At 37.3% G+C, this 21,203-nt stretch overlaps 1 protein-coding gene across 1 annotated transcript; it reads left to right on the top strand.

The window, feature by feature from the left end:
• Positions 1 to 1,901: 1,901 nt before the first annotated feature.
• Positions 1,902 to 20,189, top strand: LOC121511245 (solute carrier family 22 member 7-like). The gene is made up of 11 exons (XM_041789848.1): positions 1,902 to 1,910; positions 4,300 to 4,680; positions 5,187 to 5,290; positions 6,985 to 7,139; positions 7,276 to 7,444; positions 9,188 to 9,311; positions 11,772 to 11,881; positions 12,040 to 12,254; positions 12,683 to 12,791; positions 19,413 to 19,619; positions 20,093 to 20,189. The coding sequence occupies exons 2-11, from the start codon at positions 4,300 to 4,302 to the stop codon at positions 20,187 to 20,189; spliced, it is 1,671 nt and encodes a 556-aa protein (XP_041645782.1). The 5' UTR covers positions 1,902 to 1,910.
• Positions 20,190 to 21,203: the final 1,014 nt, after the last annotated feature.

Here is a 21,203-nt window from a genome sequence, read left to right as displayed (position 1 = left end):
AAATAAATTTTAAAGAATTTTGCAAGGGGACGTCCCACCGAGGGTAATGCCCCTTGTCAAATAGCTTTCAAAACAAAAGTCAGAATATATTTCACTTTTTCTTTATAAAACACATTTCAATGGTGTGACTTTCTTAAAGGAATCTCAGTTAGAGTTTGATTTAATGCTAAGTTTTAGGCATGCAAGGCACTAAGAATCCATCATTAGGCCAAATGTGCCACAACCCAGGGCAGGAGCTCGACACATATCGACATGTGTGTCGCTTGGAAGCCAAAGTCGGGCATCTCATTTACCCCTGGTAATTCACCTGGAAACAGCCAGCAGTTTTCAAAGACATTCAACACATGATCAAGGACTCCTGGAAATCCTACTACCTTAATCACCACATCCACCCTTTACTCCACCTCAAACGTGTGGACTGTCTAATTTTTGTTTTCCAACAGATTAAATCTAGTTTAAAAAGTTAATTTAGTGATTAAACAGTACCAAAAGTCACCGCTGCTGTGAAGTTTTAGACATTTAAGGACAGAGTTGAGCAGAAGTGTGATCTTTGTTCAAGGCAGAAGTCATAAAAATCACATGTAAATTCTACAGTTAAAAGCCACAAAAATGACATTTTTGATATGATAACAAGTGATTATACAACTACTGAATTATCACTTTAATTTTTAGAAATGTAGTGCTATGGCCTAACTCATAGTATGATGCTAGTGATTGACAGAGGTATCATGTGGTACTATATAGATAATATGGTGCATCTTTGTCAGTCTTGGTTCCCAATCATTGTATATTCATCAGCTTCTCAAACGAAGTTATTTTCCGGGGATATTGTCAATTTCCATGTTTAAATACATTTTCTTAGACCTGGGTGTGTCTTTCTGATGTCAAATACTGGATTTCCATAAATGTATATTTAATCCAGGTTAATGAGTAAAAATCTTTGGTCCCTTATTCAGGCTCCTATTTAAAGCAACCTTTCCTCTCTTATGTAATCAGCACAATCTTTAGCTCTGGTCTTTGCTTTGATAAAAACTTCATCCAGTTGGTACCATTGTGCTGTCATCTGCATAGGAAAATACAAAAGTTAAATATTCTCCACCACATGAAGACCTTGAAGAGGATATCCCACCAACATAATTGATTAACTCATGCCCTATAAACTGAGCTGCTCCTCAGTTTAACTTGTGATGAAAGCAGACCAGGAAATTTCCACAAGAACCTGCAGCTGTGAAACCTTTTGAGGACTTTGCAGCTGGCTTTAAAACAGACAAAACTATACAGATGCATTTTTTGACTGTTTACAGTAAAAAGCAAGGTCATCACAGGGACTGATTATTTCTATAGACTTAAAAGCATCTATTCATTATCTATGCTGCTTATCCTGTATGGATGGGGGTGGGGACTAGAGTCAGAGTGGGCTTTGTTCAATTCCAGATGTCATTAGGCAAGAGGTAGGGTAATGGTTCACAAGGCTGATACAAACGCAAACTTTAACACTCACAGCTATGGGCAATTTAGAGTCATCAATTCACCCAACTGTGGACTATGGGAGGAAATTAAAAATAAAGCACAATTTTTTGAAGCACTTTATTTTAGTGGGCCCTAATTACTTCATAATTTATTGGATTATGAGGTAATGATTTGGTCATTTCTCAAGAATACGGTGCAGTTACCTAGTAATGAGTTGGCATTTTACCAAGGAATAACTCAGTAATGTTACAGCAGCGCATTTATCTCGTAATAATGTTTTAATTTCTTCAACAAGTTCTTTCTTGTAATTTTGTGGCAATTCTCTGGTAAAGATTATAATTTTCTATCTAAGTATCTTGATAACTCCCAGGAAATGTCTTGATTTTGGCCAACTAAATTAAACCAAGTCCTTCATGAATGATTGCCAAGTAATTTTTAGGGTTAGATTTAAGGTTAGGGTAGGACTAGGTTGGGTTTGGGTTAGGGTAAAATACCACCTAATAACCAAAGCATTGCCACCATTGGGATTTATTTGATAATTAATACATTATTACTCTGCACATACTTCATTAATGTTACCATTTTTCCATGTTATTACTTGGTAAAATGCCCACTTATTACAAGGCAGTTATCATACTACGGTTAATTAGGGTCCAAATAAAGTGCTACCAATTTTTCCTCACATGGCTAAACAGGGGTTACAGCATTCACAGGTAAACAATGTCAAACTGGTTGGCTCAGTGTGGGTGATTTTAGCACCACTAGTACTGCTGCCTTTATTGCAATTTTATAGACAAAAACGCTGAAAAACTTCAATGTACCTATAAGATGCTATCTATTAACTGTGCTTGTTTACATCTATGCAGTAGAACCAGTAGAAAAGGTCCATTAGCCAGAGCTACAGCCAGTCAACGGCTACAGCCTCGGCTAGTGGTGGGTGGCTCATAACAGCTAAAGTTCAACACTGTACTGGCATTGTGGGTCAAACATAAAAATATTAATGATTCATTGAACTGACTAGCAATTCAGGTGCCGCGCGGCTGATAAAGTTTACTTGTTTTATAAACTGGTCTGGCACATTCCTACGATGAACAGATGATGGATACACATGTGAAAGTAACTTGGGTAGCCATGGGAGTTTGTACAACCAAATGTTTTTAGTACAGCTATACAATACAGCCATACAACTATACAACTAAAGAGACCCTAACACATGTTAAAGAGGTTATTTTGCATTTACACTCTATGGACAAAAGCATTTGTCGACTGTTAATTATTGGATATAGTTATTTTAATCTAACCCATTGCTACAGGTGTATAAAATCAAGCACCTAGCCATGCAGTCTCCATTTGCAAACATTTGTGATACAAAATTAATCATCTGAAGAGCTCACTGACTTCAGGCATGGTACTATGATGGATGCCACATTTGTAAAAAGACAGTTGAGGAGAGACTGGAAAAGACTGGATATTCTACAGTCAACTGTCAGTGCTATTATTAGAAAGTGGAAGCATTCAGGAAACACAACAACTTAGCTACAAAGGGGAAGACCATGTAAAATCACAGAGTGGGGTCTATAACTGCTTAGGCACAACTTCCACGGGCATTTTGTAAGCACAGAAACTGTGCAGTGGGAGATTCATGGAATGGGTTTCCATGACCAAGCAGCTGCATAAAAGTCCTTTAACACCAAGACCAATGCAGAGCCTCAGATGGAAGACTGTAAAGCACACTCACACCGGACTGTGGAGTGACGAATCACGCTTCTCTGTGTGGCAGTCAGTTGTGGGGTTTGGCGCATGCTGGAAGAACATTCCCTGCCTGACTGCACTGTGCAAACCGTAAAGTCCAGTGGAGGAGGGAGAATAGTATAGGCCCATTATCTCCAGTGAAGGATAATCTTAATGCTTCAGCATACAAAGAAAAAGATGACTTTGGTGTGGAAGAACTTGACTGGCCCACACAGAGCCCGGACCTCAACCCCATCGATCACCTTTTGAATTAACAGGAACAGAGATTGTAAGCCAGGCCTTCTCTTCCAGCATTAGTGCCTGACCTCACGAATGCTCTACAGAATGAACGAGCACAAATTCCCACAGAAAAACTTCACAATCTTGTCTTGAATACAATGTCATTACAGTGTTTGTTGGTGTATTGGCCAAATACCTTTGTCCATATAGTGCATATAAAAATGATGTGACATAAGATTTCAGCTTGATCTTAGGTTTGCCTTGGGCAAAACATTTGAAAACCACTAATGTAAGACAACTGTTGTGGAGGTCTAACTGTAACCAATGAAAAAAGAGAGTGTAAGTAAAAAGTAAGGCTAAATAGAGTAGAAAGTTGGGGGTTTTGGAAGCTGCGTATTTATCTAACATGCTTTGGTAAAGATTGTGTGAAGATTAAGTGTAGCATTTTACGGGAAACTTGATTCAATTCAATGGAGAAAACTTCCTGAAAACTACAAGTCCAAAAAATGACAGTTGACACGACTGTCTTTCATAACCAGGTCTAAAAGGACACTTTTTAATTCCTCTTCGTCACAATATCTGTAGCTGTGGTTGTTAAACAAGTCTAATGGGTAATCTATTTCCAAACATTTGGATGTCCAAAGGTGACAAAGAGGTTAATGATCAGATTGCTTGGATGTAAAATCCAGTGCCACTCTTTACATTTTGAGAGAACTCTGCAGACATCACTTCATAACCTGCAAAGATGCGTAGTTAAAAGTGCTTCAGATGAATTCTTTTTGTAGTCCTATATCTGTTGCTGTTTCACATCCATCATCTTTAGATTATTTGTTCTTTCAGGAGGCATAATCAGAAAAGATGAAGTTTGACAGCATCCTGCAGGAAATCAACGGTTTTGGGCCTTTCCAAATCTTCATCCTCATTCTGCTGTACACCCCTCTAATAGTCCTGCCTTGTAACTTCTTGTTGATCATCTTCATCGCAGCAGAGCCTCCTCATCACTGCGACATCAGCACCCTGGATTATGGAGAACTCTGGGAGAATTTAACTCAGGATCAGAAACTGATCATCAGTATTCCCAGACAAGAAGATGGGAGCTTCAAATCCTGTGAGATGTTTGCAGAGCCTCAGTTTCAGCTCTTATCTAACTCCTCTGATAGCGCTAACATACCAACAATTCAGTGTATGAGTGGATGGGTGTATGACAACTCCACCTTCACCTCCACCCTGGCAACAGAGGTATGATCAGCTGATGAAGTGTTTCTTGTGTTTTATCTTTTACACTTTATATATATATATACAATTAACTGTTCTGTAATTAGATTTATGCACATCAATAAAATTTTTCCAATCTTGGAAAAAAAGTCTTTTCCTCTGATAACAGTTCATTTTCATAAGAATTTAACATTGAAAATCACATCAAATCATCAGCTTTCAACATATTTTTTACCCTGTTTTTGTTTGATGAATGTAATATTTGAAAACATAACCTGCTTGTGTAAGACGCACGGCAGCAGAGTTGTTAATGTTTCGCATATCTAATCACAGTTAATGACTGTAATATTTTCCAAAATTAGTTTTTATAGTCTCAGCTTGTTAAACTCAGATTTAAGATGTTGCCTGCTTTAAGAGGCATTTTTAACAGAAGCAATGTTGTCACTTTGAGATAAAAATTTAGCACTTAAACACAAACGTAAAGGAAAGACTAACATTAATAGGTACACCTTTTCTCTCTGCTTTTCCAGTTAAACCTCGTCTGTGATAGAAAAAGCCTGACAAAAACCATCGGCACGATCTTCTTTTTTGGTGTGATGTTAGGTGCCGTATCTTTTGGATACCTTTGTGATAAGTAAGTGTATAAAACTTTTATCATCCATGACTGTCCATGCTGCTTATCCAAGTTGGGGTCTTGGGGGGGCTGGAGTCAATCCAAGCTATCATTGTGTGAGAGGCAGACAAGCCCAAACAAACAAGAAGTTAGTCATGCTCAGATCCAATGGCCAATTTCCAGTTGCCAGTTAACCCAGAGAACATGTAGGAGGAAGCATGCACTTTTAAGTAGCCCATTCAGGGAGAACATGCAAGCTCCACAGAGAAATGCCCTGTCCCAAGGACATTTGAACCAAGGGCCTTCTTGCAACGAATCTGCCATGCAGCCACTTTTCAAAGTTTAATCAAACCAAGAAAATTAATCAGCATAGCATTTATTTTAATTTAGATGTCAATAACATGTGCTTTTCATTCTTCTAGACCTACAAGGGATGTAGTGCCTATAATAAGTATGCACCCCCTTGGAGGTTTTACCCTTTCAATGATTTTAGAAATCAATCATGGTCAATGTAATTTGATTTTTTTTTTTTTTTTTTTTGGCCAAAAAACCCTTTAATTTCAAAGTGAAAGCATATTTCTACAAAGCAATGTAAATTAGATAAAGATAAGTAATGTAAAATAAGTGACTGCATAGATATCCACCCCTTTAATGTGACTGATCCAAGTCAACAGATGTCCAGCCAATTGATGCTAGTAGTCTCACAATTAGTGAAATGGAGATCAGTGCAGTGAATGTGTCTCAATGTGTCTTCGACAGTCAGAGCTTTATGGGAGAGTGACAAAGAGGAAGCCACTGTTAAAGAAAACTCTTGAAATCTTAACTCAAGTTTACCAAAAGGCATGTGGGAGACTCCATGGTCAAGTGGAAGGAAGTATTTTTTTTGTCAGTAAGACAAGATGACATGTATGGAGAACACCAAACTGTACATCAACACAAACACATTCTCACTGTGAAGCACAGCATCATTCTGTGGGGATGGTTCTCAGCAGGTCTGTTCACACCCGATCCATGTTCTGAAAGAACTTGAGTAGTTTTGCAAAAGGTGCATCTTCTAAATACTGACATTTGAGATTTTTTTTTTTTTTTTTTTGTAATTTTCATAGCCAAAGAAAAGCCTTTTAATATTGACCATGATTGATTTATAAATTCAATTAAAGGTTAAAACATCCAAGGGGGTGAATACTTTTTATAAGCACTGCACATCATTTGAGAGTTACTGCAGCTGTCATAAAGCAGTTGCTGCATTACCTGCTGATAAAGCCAGAGCCGTGACTGGAGAAGTTCATTATTTCATTATTATTATTTCTTACCAAGTATAGTTAGTTAGACAAACCGAAAAAGTTCAAGTTCACAAATGACATAAAATAAGTCAAAATATTGTAGCTTAGAACAGAGTAATGAGTAATGACATCCACTGAGTACTCGAGCACTTACTGTACATTAATACCTAAGACAAACATCTCATTTTATGATCATCTGAATAAGAAAGAACTGACTGATGTTAGTATTTCAGGTTGGAGGTATAAGATGACTTTCCTCCATTACCGAAGACTAATCTTGACTTTAACATTTGTGAATTTTCTTTTCAGAGGAAAAAGTTGTTGTTTTTTTTCTACAGAATCAAGTTCTTACCTCTAAGGGAGAGTATTTCTGAAATTCCTATCACCCTGTTTCATTCATGTCTTACATCTACACCCCATTTTTGTCTGAAGGTATGGGAGGAAAAACTCTCTTTTAGTCTCGTACACCATGGCGTTTGTATTCGGCTTCTCCAGTGCCTTTGCAAACTCCTACATCCTGTTTGCTGTGCTGAGATTCCTCACTGGGGTTGGACTTTCAGGAATCAGCATCACTGCAGCAGTTCTCAGTAAGCTACTTTGATACCTTAGATAATGTTTTAGGGTTGCAGATGATCTCTGATGAATCAGATGTAAGACAAATCAGTTTTAAGAACTGCTCTGGTTTTAATGATGTTGTCACCTCATTTGCTTGTATTTCTGCAGACATTGAATGGGTGGACACTGTTCATCGATCGTTGATAGGTGTGATGAGTACTCTGTCCTGGTCTGTGGGAAACATGCTACTGGCTGGGTTTGCCTTCCTGGTCACCGACTGGAGATCTCTTATCCTGACTGTGACAGCCCCACTAGGGTTTGCAGTACTGACCTGGTGGTAAGTGAAAGAAACGTACACTGATCACTTTATTAGGTCAAACTATTAGATCATAAATTGTTTAATATTATGTCATGCTGTATTGTTTAGTACTGTCTCGTCATATTTTATCTTATTGTATCGTATCATATCATATTGATTTGTTTCACATTGTAATGTCTCATTTCACATCATATCACCATATCATTTTGTTTCATACCTTATGGCACAGTGCATCATATCATATACCAGTGTTACTCAACCCTGCTCACCCAAAGAGCCAAACTGTTGAAAAATGCTTTTGCAAGAGCCACAATCTAAATGGTGAAAAGTGGCAAAACGGGTTAAATTGGCAATAAAAAAAAGAGAAAGGTGGCAAAAATGTTCAAAAAGCAGCGAAAATGGGGGGGGGAAGGGGAAAAAATAGGCATACAATGTACAAGACTGGGTGAAAAGTGGCAAAAATCGGTTCTAAGTCACAAGAAATTGAGTTCCATGTGGTCAAAAATGCAGCAAAAAAGAGTGTAAAGTGACTAAAATGGGCAAAAAAGTGGGAAAATGGGGAAAAGAGGCATTTAATGGCAAAAGGCATCTTGAATGGATGAAAAGTGGCAAGCAAAGGGGAAAATTTTCAAAAAAGCAGGATGAAAGTGGCTAAAACTGATGAAAAAGGGCAAAAACGGGGCAAAAGGGACAAAAAATGAGCTAAAAGTGGCTTAAATAAGTGGTAAAAATGAACTGAAAGCAGCAGAAATGGATTAAAAGTCACAAAAAATTTAAAAAAAAAAGGACAAAAAAGGCAAACAAGGTCAATGGATATAAACAGAGAAAAAATAAAGTTGGACAATTAAGTTTGACTATTAATACCTACTGTATAAGCATGGGAAACAAATTCATTAATGTGACTTGCAATGGATAATTTCTGAGATCAAAGTCTCTATTTTTAAGTTTTCTGGGGAAAAAATATTTTAAATTAAGACATACAAGAGCTGCAAATCATCACTTAAGAGCCACATGGGGCTCGAGAGCCACGCGTTGAGTAACACTGTCATATAGTATTGTACCATGTCTAGTCGTATCAGATCAGATCATACTGCATCTAGTCTTCCTTCATTTCACACCTCAATAAAAAAAGTCTTCGACAAGTATAAGGGATTATAAGGTCTTAATGCAGATCCAAATAAGGTGAACACTGGATATCTGTTATTGTTTCCAGCAAAATGATCACAAAACAGTGATAATGTTGTAGTTCGCCATGTAAAGGACGTCATATTCTTCTTACCATTTCATACTGAATCTTAACATGTCCCATGGCATTGCATCACATAGTATCACATTCCATCATATCAGATCATAAAGTGTATTATATTGTTATGTTGCATTGTACAGTATTGCATCATGTCATATATTATCATATATTTTATATCATGTCAAAACATTTTGTGTTGTATCATGTTGTGTTGTATAATGTTGTATCATTTGGTATCGCATCGTTTCGAATAGCATCGTTTCATATCCTATCGTCTTGTTTGACATCAAATGGTATTATTCCAAATCAAACCAAATGCCTTTACATAGAATAAAATATGCATCCTGAGGTATAAATTGGTATACATTAAAGGATAAATAAAAGTAGCGTGAATAGTACTGGCAATGTGAGACCATATTGAGATATAAATTGACATTACAAATAGCTTCACCAACCACCATGCCTCTAAAACATTTTGATTTAATTATTGTTAATTCCGTGAATTGAAATTGCAGGTGGCTTCCTGAGTCAGCGCGTTGGCTTTTAGCCAATGGTAAAGTGGAGAGAGCCCAGTTTTATCTTGATAAATGTGCGTCATTCAACAAAAGACCCAAACTCTCAAGCAAAATGAAACTAGAGGTAAGCTGAGCTTGATTTTTAAGGACTTCATTGAAAACAAAAATGCAAGCACATTTGATACTGGCTTAAATAAGATTATAACTATTATGAAGAAATTTGTGTTCTGTGGTTGAAATATTTGGTACACTGTGTTGTTTTACCCTGATGTCCACCTGCTTATGTCTGGAGAGAGCTGTGTGGGGGGCATTATCAGCTGCAATATTTTGAGCATGGATAAATGATATTTACTGCCATGAAAGACAAACAATTATGACAACAATAAATACAAATTTAAACATATAAATTCTATATTCACTATAACATTTAGTGCATATTACTCTTTGTTCAATAAAACCACATGTAAACAACAAGTATACAACAACAACCATCTGGATTTATTTTAGAGGTTCCTGCCCAGCATGAACTATTGCAGAGTTCACCAAGAAAACCAGCTCAGAGAATAAACAAGGACATTGAACTAAGACACTCTTAATTTACATAATACCTTTTGATCAACAAAGGCTGTTGAATAATCATGTTTTCTTTAGCTGGACTTTAGATTAATATTTTACTAAGTGACAGGATTTTATCTGACTTTACTGGAGAAGGATTTTTTGGAGTTACTAAGTACAATTAATGATCAGGCATCTGAAAAGTCAACTATGGTGCCTATAAAAAGTATTTACCCCCTTGAGAGTTTTACCCTTTCATTGATTTTAGAAATCAGTCAAGATAAATTTAATATGGCTTTTTTGACAAGAATATTTACCAAAGAGCCCTTTAAATGTCAAAGTGAAAACAGATCTCTACAAAAGTTGTGTCAATTGAAGAAACATACGTGACGTAAAATAAGTGACAGCAGAAATATTCACCCCCTTCAAAGTGACTGACCCAATACAACAGAGGTCCTGCCAGTTGGTGCTAGTAAACTCAAAATGAGTGAAACAGGGATCACCTGAGTGCAGTGAATGCATTTCAAGTGATTGTAGTATAAAGACACCGTTTGGCTAGAAGATCCAGTCACTGGTTAATCAGTATTCCTACCTACCATTACACCATGAAAACAAAAGAATGCTCCTGCCCAATGTTCTTGCCCAATTCGTGTATCATTGGTTCATTTTTAATTTGAATAACAAATAATGAAAAATGGTTCATTGTCTTGTTTTCATTTCTGAAACAAAATCAAATAAACAAGAAATGATGAGTCTTTTTGACTTTTGCTATAAATGTTGAGATCAGAGAATGTAATGTGAATTGCATTCGTGCTATGCTTTGGTCCACCTTGTCCTTCCTTGCTGGAGCCAGGGAAGCACACCACGTCCAAGCACAGAAGAGTGTACTCATGCTGTTCAAATGTACTGGGCTTTTAGGCTCAAACGTACCCAGGCACAGTACAGATTGCCTAGTGTGAGTGTGCCCTAACTCGGTGTGTCCCCGTATAACATGCAGGAAGTGTGAACTTCTCAGCAATGGGCATGGGATTCTCAGGATGCTTTTCTGAGCACAACACCTGAACGATGTTATGCATATCAATATTGCAATCGCACTGACTGCTTACAGCTATTTTTTCATATTACATTCTGTGATCCCACCACAAATAGCAAAAGTCAAGAAGACGCATCATTTTCTGTTTATTTGATTTCGTTACAGAGTTGAAAACTAGAAAATGAAGAGTTACTTCCATTATTTGATTTGGTTTTTAAAACAGAAAAGTGAACAATGAGCCAATTTTCATTTATTTGTTATTCAATTCTCAATCAAATTTTAAATGAATGAATGATACACAGATTATGCCCCATCCAGTGCAACCTGACAGAGCTTGAGCAGTTGTGTGAAGAAGAATGAAGTGAAATTGCAGAGCAGTGTTAATTTTATCAACCAAAACTATGACTAAAAATGTTTGTGGACAGCCTTTTTCCATGGGAGAGACAAGACTAATACTGTCAAAAAATATATTTTTTTGATGACTTAAACTGATGAAAAGTATAGGTTTATTTTTGTCAAAATGACTAAAACTAGACTAAAATGTAATTGTAAAAATTCAAAATCCATGATATTTTTCCAATGTGGGTAAATCTATCCAAATACAATGCATCTGCAGCTCTTCTGCCTCTCAGCTGTAGAAAGCAGGGACCCCAGGTTTGGTGGGGTGCAGAGAACACTGCCATGGTTTTGTACCAGATTCAAGCAAGAAAATAAATGCTTGGACTAAAAGTTAAGACTAAAATGTGAGAACTTTTATGGACTAAAACTAGACTAAAATACTTTTTTAGTTTTCTTCGACTAAAACTAGACGACAACTTTAAAAGGTTGAAATGACTGGAATGTGACTAAAACAAAAGGCATTTAATCCAGAGGCTAAGAATGAGACTAACATTAAAATAGCTGTCAAATTAAAAGTGTTGCAGAGTCCAGATAAGAAAGCCAAGTATAATACAAATATATAAAACTCTATTTCAACATGAATTTGTCTCCTCAAAGGCACTATCCAGTGTAGAAATCCAGGAGAAGCAGGACAAAAACTACACTTACCTTGACCTCTTCAAGACCCCAAAGTTGAGATTGCTGTCTCTAAAGTCTGCAGTTGTTTGGTGGGTATCACCTTAAGAAAATATCAACTTTAACACAAATAAACTCAGCTGATTCCATTTGTACAAAATTCAAACAGGATTCATAGATTTATGAATGCAGTGATAGCAATAGTAACATGGACATAACATAATGTTTCTATGTTCTTTGTACCCTGCAGGTTTGGCGTGGCCTTGACCTACTATGGAATCAGCCTCAACATCAGTGGATTTGGTTTAAACATGTACCTCACACATTTCATCTTTGCTGCCATTGAAGTCCCTGCTAAGCTGATGGTCTTTTTCTTTATCAACACCATTGGGCGAAGGAAATGTCAGGCTGGAACTCTGTTACTGACAGGAACCTGCGTCGTCATTAACATCTTTCTTCCAGAAAGTCAGGATCCACATCACATTACTGCTTTTTTAATCATGTGTTTTAGGACACAGAATAAATTTAGTCTCTAAATAAGTCTCTTTGAAATTTGTCAGAAATAATAGCCCTACACAATCATCTTTCACGTCATTTTGGGGAGGATCTAGACTACTGCGAACTATAAAGTGTTGAAAGAATCACAGAAACATTTAATTTATAAAAATGGCATTTTTCTTGTCTTTTCTAATCCAGTCTTTTCCACCTGCTGACTTTAAGGTCCTGTTTTGTAAATTAGAACTTTTAAATTGGGTTCCTTAGTTTATCTAAATCTTAGTATATTTTAGCATATGCATGTTGATTTTGTTGTAAAACATATGGATTATTAGTTACTTATTACCTCAGAGTGTGCACATATGTCCGTGGTACATTGTATGTGCTTTATTTTTTAGGTTTGTGGAATCTGCGTTCAGCTGTTGCCATTATTGGAAAAGGTCTATCAGAGGCTTCATTCACAACTGTCATCTTCTACACAACAGAGCTTTTCCCCACAGTTATCAGGTTGGTAAATGGTGCTTGTAAAAAGAATTTTTTTGGCTTGTTTTATTTCTATTTGCTCTTTGGTTTTATCAGTAGAACAATACTTTCATGTGTAGTGTCCCTTTTACAGGTTTATTTATCAATCCATTTTTGGCTTAATTACTTCACTCAATCAATCATTATTTTAACTCTGTCCTTGGACAGGTAATATTTTACCACAGATAGGTGATATTTTATCAGAGCAAACAAGCCAAACTGCCAGTTTTTGAGCAAATTATTTCAGTTTGAAGTCATTGGGATGTAGACTGGGGAATGACTAACATTGCAGCCCAACACTGACTTGTATTTGACCGGCTGTGGTAAATATTCGTCCCGAAGAACCAAGATAAAATGAACACATTATGTAGTACAAAAAGCCTCAACATTTTACACAGGCACGTTGGAAGCAATGCTAATCCCAAAAAAAAAGAAAAAAGGGACTTTGTGCCTAAGAATTGGTTATAGACTTTTTGTGAAAAAATACAGTCATCCGTTTTTTAATAAATAATGAGGTTATTAACGTTTCATACTGACATTATGTTTATTTGCAGTTGTAACATAAGTTAAGCAGTGTTTCTTATGTGATGATAAACTACAGTTCTGTCAGCAACACTTTGTCAAGGAACACAGGAGGGTAACAGATATAAAAGAAAAATTCATCATGACAAAAACGGACATATTATGTTGTCTATGGTGATCCTGCTGAACACAAACTTTCCACAATGGAGATATAATCAGCAAACAGTGGAAGAAAACTACAGAACACAATCAATGCAAATGCATCTAAGATGATTTCAGATGTTGCAAAAGGGGACCCCACGTTTCTTCCCTTTTGAGTTGGCACTTAGAATTATTATTTCACCTTCTTTCTACATGAATAACTGAACCCAGTTCATGAAACCAGGAAGCATGGTAGAGTTGGTTTCTTCCAGTTTTTTACAATCAGTTTTTTTTTTGCTAACACCATGCCCATTAACAGAGCTGTTTGAATCTGTGCAGGGAGCACTGATGAGTCCTCTGAGGCTCCAAAAAGAGCAAAGGCTTTGTCAGGAGCAAGTTTCCTCTTATAAACCCCAGAGAAAAAGACAAAAATTCTAGACAAGAACTGACAGATTAACAGACAGTCCTAAAATAAATGCATCAATGTACCATCACTTACATTTATCACATTTAAGAGACAGAGGGGTGAAACTTGTGAGGCCTGTTTTTAGAATATTAAAAATGGTGAATTACTTTAAGCTGTATTGAACAGCTATGAGAGAGTGCAGTCTTCCATAGTCTATCAGAAAACAACAATTTCTCTTTCCCAAGATTTCTTAATACTGTTGTCAGGTACTGAAAAAAGTAAAGTAAAAGTAATTCACAAATTTGGTGATGAGCTTAGCACCAAGTGCCTAAGTTACACATAACAAAAAAACTGGAGTGGAGCTTAAATGCTCAAATGATACAGTTGTTGTCTAAATAAAATTCCCCTCTACACTTCAACCCTTTAGCACACCATAAGGAAAATGTATTGCCCACTAATGCTGGGAAAAAAGCATGATTATGGCGGGCCAGTGTGTAAACTGATAAATCCGGAGTTTTAAAGAAATGTTGAATTTGGTTGAAAATTTTAAGAAAATTTCTCACAATTTTTCTCATTGCATCAGGTTATTATGTCTCCTGGGGTGGTAAGGACTTTTACCTTATCATTGTAGAGGACATGAAGCTTCACTAGGAAGTATAAGGTGAATTTCACTGTATAATCAGAGTAAATGTACACCCATTGGCTGTTGTAGGTCATTTGTTGTTGCCGGCTCAGCCAAAGTATCAGCTCTTTCTCCAGATAAAATGAATTCTGGCGATGATGCTCCTTGGCCTTTTAACATCTGTAGATTTTGGCACAGATATGCGGTGTGCTTGATCCACAGTCATAGGCTTCACAAAGTTGTTCACGCTGAGTAACCTCGGTATCAGCTCAGTGATGAACTCCCTGGCCCTGCCTTTTCCCCCACCCTCTGGTTTTCCCACAATCATAACATTATCCCGTCTCAATCGTCCCTCCAAGTCGTTGATTTTTATTAACAATTTTTTGTTCATTTTTTGTTCATATCAGAAATGCACAGTTCCAAAGACTGAATGTGTCACTCGTGCCAACACACATTCCTGCTCTTCCTGTGCAGATCAGGAAAACATAAAGCATAAGGGAGAAGCAGCAAAAATCCAGAGCAGAGCAGGAATCAATGACAACAGAATGACATTGATTTAGTCAAAAGCAGAAAAATGGAGGGGCTGGGATGGAGGAGGGTTGCAAGACCAGCTTGCAGAGAAAGCCAGGCTAGAGCAGTTTAGATAAGGCAGTATGAGAGTGATTAGCCAATAGCATACTTAGAGCAATTCAGCTAGCTGATGAGGGCTTGTGTGAGATCAGCTGATCTCAGTTATGGCAGCCCTTCACTCTGTGGCCTGCCTGAACTAACGCTATATGCTTGATTTATTGGGCATTGAAACTACCTGGATATGTTTCAAATAAAATATTTTGTATTTGAAAAAAAATTAAGTGGATGCACTAAGTGTAGGTTATATTTTGCATGACACATGTAAAAATTGTCGGCGTAGGGGTTACCACTGTTAGCTTGTAGCAAAAAGGCTCATGGTTCGAATGCAGCCAGGACCTTTCTGTGCAGAATTTGCACGTTCTCCCTTTGCATGCATGGGTGCTCTGGCTTCATCCCACAGACCAAAAATATGATTGTTCGGTGAATTGACCATTTGCTAAGCCCCTCCTTAAAACGGTCAGTGTCCAATCCAACGTTAGCAACTGTAACTATGCATGTGAGGCCTGACACGCTTTCAGCAGACCCTTGTGTACCAAAGTGGTGAGCTTACAACATCTTACAGTCAAATCTTACCTATTAATTAGGGCTGTCAATAGATTAAATTTTTTAATTGCGATTAATCTCACAGATTCCATAGTTAACAAGAGATTAATCGCAAATTAATCACACTTTTTTGTCTGTTCTAAATGTATCTTACAGCACTATTTCTCAAGATTTAAATACCCTTATCAATACAAGTGGACAAAAATGCTTTCTTTATGCAAATGTTTGTTCATGTCAACAACCCAAAACAAAAACAGATAAAGTCCAGAAAATTCTCTAGTCTGAGCTCAAGGATACTGAATGCTCCAAAAATATGCTGAGAGCATAACATGGTAAACTCAAGCCCAACAACCCACAACAGATGTGGATACTGACCTTAATGTAAAATTATTGAATAATACCACAATGTAGAGTCAAACTTTAAGTTAAATCCTCTGTTCTCAGCAGCTGAACACAGAACAACAGATCTCATCATCACACATGGATATAAAGAGCATGGTCAGTGAAGTTTAAATCACTCAAAGATCATTCCTGATCCTTCACCTAAAGCAGAGAATTTCAGCCTCAAATGAGGGAAACACAGGCGCACAGAAACATCCCTTTAATTACACTACAGATTACTGGGAGAAGTCAAGTCTCTGCTCTAACACATCTAATGGTGTTTCACTGTTCTGATGTGAGTAAGGTGGACACATCTGCCCTGCTCAAGAGAAAAAGCAAGTAATTACTTAAAAAAATTCTGCTATTATTTATCATCTTTTTACTTTCAAACTAAAAAAAGCCCAAATGTAAAACAAATGCTTACAGTAAGAAATGACTGTCATCAGTCCAGTAGATTTACTGGAAACACACATGTGAAACTGCTTTTCAAAACCCATGAACACACAAAGTAAAAGAAGTCAGTTGCGAACTTTTAAGGTGCAGTAAGAGGACTTAACTATCTTTTCATTCTTCAGATCATAGAAGAGCTACAATTTTAATCTAAAACCATTTTTTTCTTTCTAAATAAAGCAGACCCATAGTCTAATAATTCTTTTAGCTTATATTATGACACTCTACAGAGCTCATTCACTCTCAGGCTCACCTGTAACCTCTGCTCCCCTGTTACACACCAGCCTGTTCTGCTCTGTCTCCTCCTCCTCCTCATGATGCAGCTGTATATTCACCAGCGTCAGACCATCTCCAATAAAGACTACAGAGTCTTTGACACTTTTGCAGCATCTTGATTGACTGTTTTTTAAATTTGGCATTTATTTACAGTTCCAGTCAATTGTTTCAGAAAGTTTCATTTTTTCCGAATACTTTCACTTTCAAGCAGGAGCTGAGTGGGCATGGGAGCAGGGGGTAAACAGACCTTTAAGAGACGTGATCGGACCAGTAAACAGTCAATATAAAGGGTCAGCGCTGCTGTAGTGCCGGTTCATAGCAGATTTAAATAAATGAATAAATCATACTGGCCCAAAAGTGTGTCGGCACACCGGAAAATGTCCGATATGCCAGATAGCGAGTCCATCCCTGCTTGCAGAGTTGTCTGAGTGTCTCCGTTGTAAACAAACCCAGCATGGAGGAGGCGGCTCTCCACATTAGCGGTGTGCTCGGCTAGCGAATGGTAGGGGCTACTTAAGACTCTACGAACTTCCTGTAACTCCGTTCATGTCGACAGTAGGAGAAAATAACTTCAGTCTTATCTGACATGATCTGAAAGCTGAACCTGCCATTCAAAAGTCTCTGTCCTTTATCCATTTCTGCTCGCTTGTACGGCATCACGATGGCGCCGCTTCCTGATCTGGCAAACTACGGGATGGGTCGAGGGTCACACAGAGCACGCATGCATTAATCATGCGACAAAAAAATAGCGGCATTGAAAGTAATTTGAGTTAACGCGATATTAATGCCTTAACTTTGACAGCCCTACTACTAATTTTTACATTGGGGCATTTCATTTTTCGCTTTCAGGAAGCCAAAAAATCAAGAGGAAAGATGTGAGATATGAATAAAACGGTGTGGAAAACTGGGACTGCTTAAACAGCAGCAAAAAGCTAACTCAACATTAGCTTCGAATGTGATTGAAAAAACTCAGTTTGTTTTGCCGTTGGTTCACAGAACACCTATGTTGTGTGCACATTCAAACACAGGATCCAATGCCGTTTTAACCATTTATTTCTTTGCTTTCTTTCTTTGGATGGATAGATGAATGGATGATTTTTTCTATATACAACAAAGAACAAAGGGAATATTAAGATCTTAAACTATTTCAAACAAAGTCTATTAATGTTAAATTAAATGCCAAAAGAGGGCCTTTAAACTTACATCATTAATGCATGCACTACAGATTCTTCAATTTTCATCAAACAAGGTAATTTCAAAAGGTAATCTATCAAAGAAACATTAAACAATATTTTACATCTTAAATGGTGCAATAATATCTTCAAAGTGTGATTCAATCATTGAAAAAGGTCCATTTTCCACTCACTTCTGGGATCTCTTTGTTCTCCTGCTCCTGCATGGGTTGAGGGAAAGAGCAAATGCAGGCCTGCTGACAGGCTTTTAGCATGTTGGGGGAGTGGCTTGAGAAGGAGTGGCAAGGTAGACATGTATGGGGATGCTGAATGAAGACTTGTGATTTAACAGTGATCATATCTTAAATTACTCTTCTGTACAAGAGCAGTGTTGTTTTACTGTTTTTCACGATGGGTCACATATTTTTGTTCAAGTTCTGACCCGAGTCAAAGACCATAAAAAACGGGGCCTGATTCCTGAGCTGTTGTTTCCCTTTTCCAACCTGCCTGTTTATGCAGATTACACAAAATCAGAGCATGAAAATGACGATTCAAAAGTAATAATTTCATCTATCTGTGTGTTAGTTTAAACAAGCATAATGAAAACGTGACCAGCTGTTTCTTACATACAAACAGGCTGCTACTAACCCGGCACGACAGAACATGTGTGAAACACATCCATTTGGAAAACCACTCATAGACAGTGTTTGGGAAAAGGCAGAGCCTTTGACAGTTGGTCAGTAGTTTTGATGTCACAGAAGATATTTTGCCTGACGTCCTTGGTCACCATCTCATGAATATTTGCTGCCTTAAATAACCATGTGCTTGCTTTCGTGTTAGGTATTTAGCCTTATGCTAACTTATCTGCTCACACTTCGTCATCAAAGACAGCGTGGATGTAGCTTTCACAAGCATGTTGTGGACATTTCTATCTTCTCTGATCTTTTCAAATATTTTTCGCTACAAATTTGATCGTAGTTACTCAAGATAGTCCTCAGAATACCCCCTACTTGGACAGTGGAAAACTAGGTATTCAGCATGGTGGTGAAGCTTGCCTGATGTAGTAACGGTAACCAATGGTGGCGCAGGGCTTAGTGAAGGGTCAGTTGTTGACTCTGAATGGGTTGTAGGTGTGAGAGTACCTGGTTATTTGTCTCTATTTGTCAGCCCAGGGTTGTCTCACCTCTCGCCCAATGACAGCTGGGATAGGCACCAGCCCCTCGTGACCACAGACAGGTTAAGCAGTGTAGAAAACTGATGGATATGACAGAGAGTAAACAGGCCAGTACTGACATTCAGCTCAAACTATGATCCTCCCACTTTTTTCTGCTATGATACATGTTGAGGTTATTGCAAACCTTCCAGTGAGGTCACATTGATTTTACCAGTTTACTAGAGGATGTGTGGTCATAGATCGTGCTTAAACATACAGTCTAAGCTGATTTCCTTTCCTGTCTCTTCAGACAAAACGGTATGGGTTATGTAAGCTTCATCAGTCGTCTGGGAATTTCAGTGGCTCCTCTCATCCTGCTGCTGGAGGACATGTGGATTCTTCTTCCTCAGGTCATCATCGGCTGCATGGCCATCACTTCCGGCCTGGTGGCTCTGATGCTTCCAGAAACAAGGAACATGAGGCTGCCAGAGATGATCGATGACATTGAAAAGCCAAGGTTGATTAATCAACAATGTTTAATGGTGAAAATATTTCTTAAGCAACACTGACCTCTGGTGGTAATGTTGAGAACAACATTTAGATGCTGAACGCTGATTGAATTTTTGCTGGTGATTTTTAAACTGAAAAATAAGGCTCATTCTGATTTACATTTATGTTTAAAAAAGTGGATTTTATGTTGACAGTTTGAGATAATATCTGAAGAGATTAAAGTAAAAAAAAATTGTAAGAAGGAGCTTCACAGAGTTGATGAAATGCAACAGTAACTTCCTAACGTGCATTCAAAGAGAGTGGTAGAAAAATATAACAGGCAGATTCGAGAAACCTTTCATTTCTGTTTATGTAGATCAAAGTTTTATCAACTGAGGTCAAGTTTAATATAACTACAGGTGTTTTATTTGACTGTATTATATTTTAATGAGTGCATAAACTCAGACAATCCAAACAAAATTGTGTGATTTTCATTTTCAGGAATAAAGACATCTCTTCTCACACTGCGGGGTCCTCAGCTGTTGGCCTGGAGTCAATGAAATCAACAACAGAGACCGAGGAGGAGAGAGATACGTAATACAAAGACTTTGTTTGTGTGCTAATACACATCAACATGAGGAAGAAGGATTTCTTTTTGCCTTTGCAAACATAATCAGGAATTTAAATACTGACAGGAATTATTGAAAAGGTACAAACAGGAGAAATTACACTTGACAACACTTCACCTACAACTGGGATTATTTAATCCAAATAATGAAAATTTTATGTATGTAGTTAAGACACTACTGATTGTGATGGAATAGACTTAAAACAAGCATAGAAGAAAAATGTGCACAGAGAAACTCAAACTCTTGAACTGTAATTTGTCATCTCTTTTACACATAACTGTTGTTCTTGAATTGTGGATTTTTTTTTTAATGACTATATTTAATGTTGAAGAAATATTACCTGACTGAGTCACATTAAAACTGCTGACAGAGCTTGGTGTTATGGTTAAAAGACTGACCGTGTTGTTTAGAGACTTACAGCTAAATATGTCTGTGGTAGGGATGCACCATATTGGATTTTTTGCAGATATCTGATATGTCAATATTTACAGATTAATTTTAGCCTATACTTATATTCAAACATGTGTTTAAGACTTAACTTATTTAAACTTAAACTTATTAGTGGAAATGGCAAAAATTTACAGTCAATATATTTTGATATTCACTGCCAAAATATCTGTTTTAAATAACAGCAGAAATGTTGATGTCTGCCAATTGCCTTTTTCTACGAATTTCTGCTGATATCAATATCAGGCCAATAATAGCATGCATCCTAACCTGTGGTTATCACTCTGAAAAAAAACAAAAAAAAAACACAAGATACTTGTGATTTACAAAGAGGATCAGCGCTCAGTGAAGAAATCCCTAATTCACAATATACCTCTACGAGTCAACCATGCAGACCAATGGGTAGCAAGACACCAGCATTTCACCCATAAATATGCCTGTGTTTAGATGAGTTTAGATCTGAAATAAGAGATAAGTAGACCAAATCACAGGAAATCAAATCTTGCTGAAGCCAAAACTGATAACTTATTGCTTAT

This window comes from Cheilinus undulatus, linkage group 6, assembly GCF_018320785.1.
Source record: "Cheilinus undulatus linkage group 6, ASM1832078v1, whole genome shotgun sequence".
In the NCBI taxonomy this organism is placed as follows: Eukaryota; Metazoa; Chordata; class Actinopteri; order Labriformes; family Labridae; genus Cheilinus; species Cheilinus undulatus.
This window is presented reverse-complemented; position numbering and strand designations above follow the sequence as displayed.

What these genes read in the sequence shown, in the direction of transcription:
- LOC121511245 (XM_041789848.1), top strand. Translation starts at nt 4,300, where the DNA reads ATGAAGTTTGACAGCATCCTGCAGGAAATCAACGGTTTTGGGCCTTTC. An exon ending in TTTGGATACCTTTGTGATAA is followed by an intron (nt 5,291 to 6,984) that starts GTAAGTGTATAA and finishes TTTTGTCTGAAG; the next exon opens with GTATGGGAGGAAAAACTCTC. An exon ending in CTAAAGTCTGCAGTTGTTTG is followed by an intron (nt 11,882 to 12,039) that starts GTGGGTATCACC and finishes TGTACCCTGCAG; the next exon opens with GTTTGGCGTGGCCTTGACCT.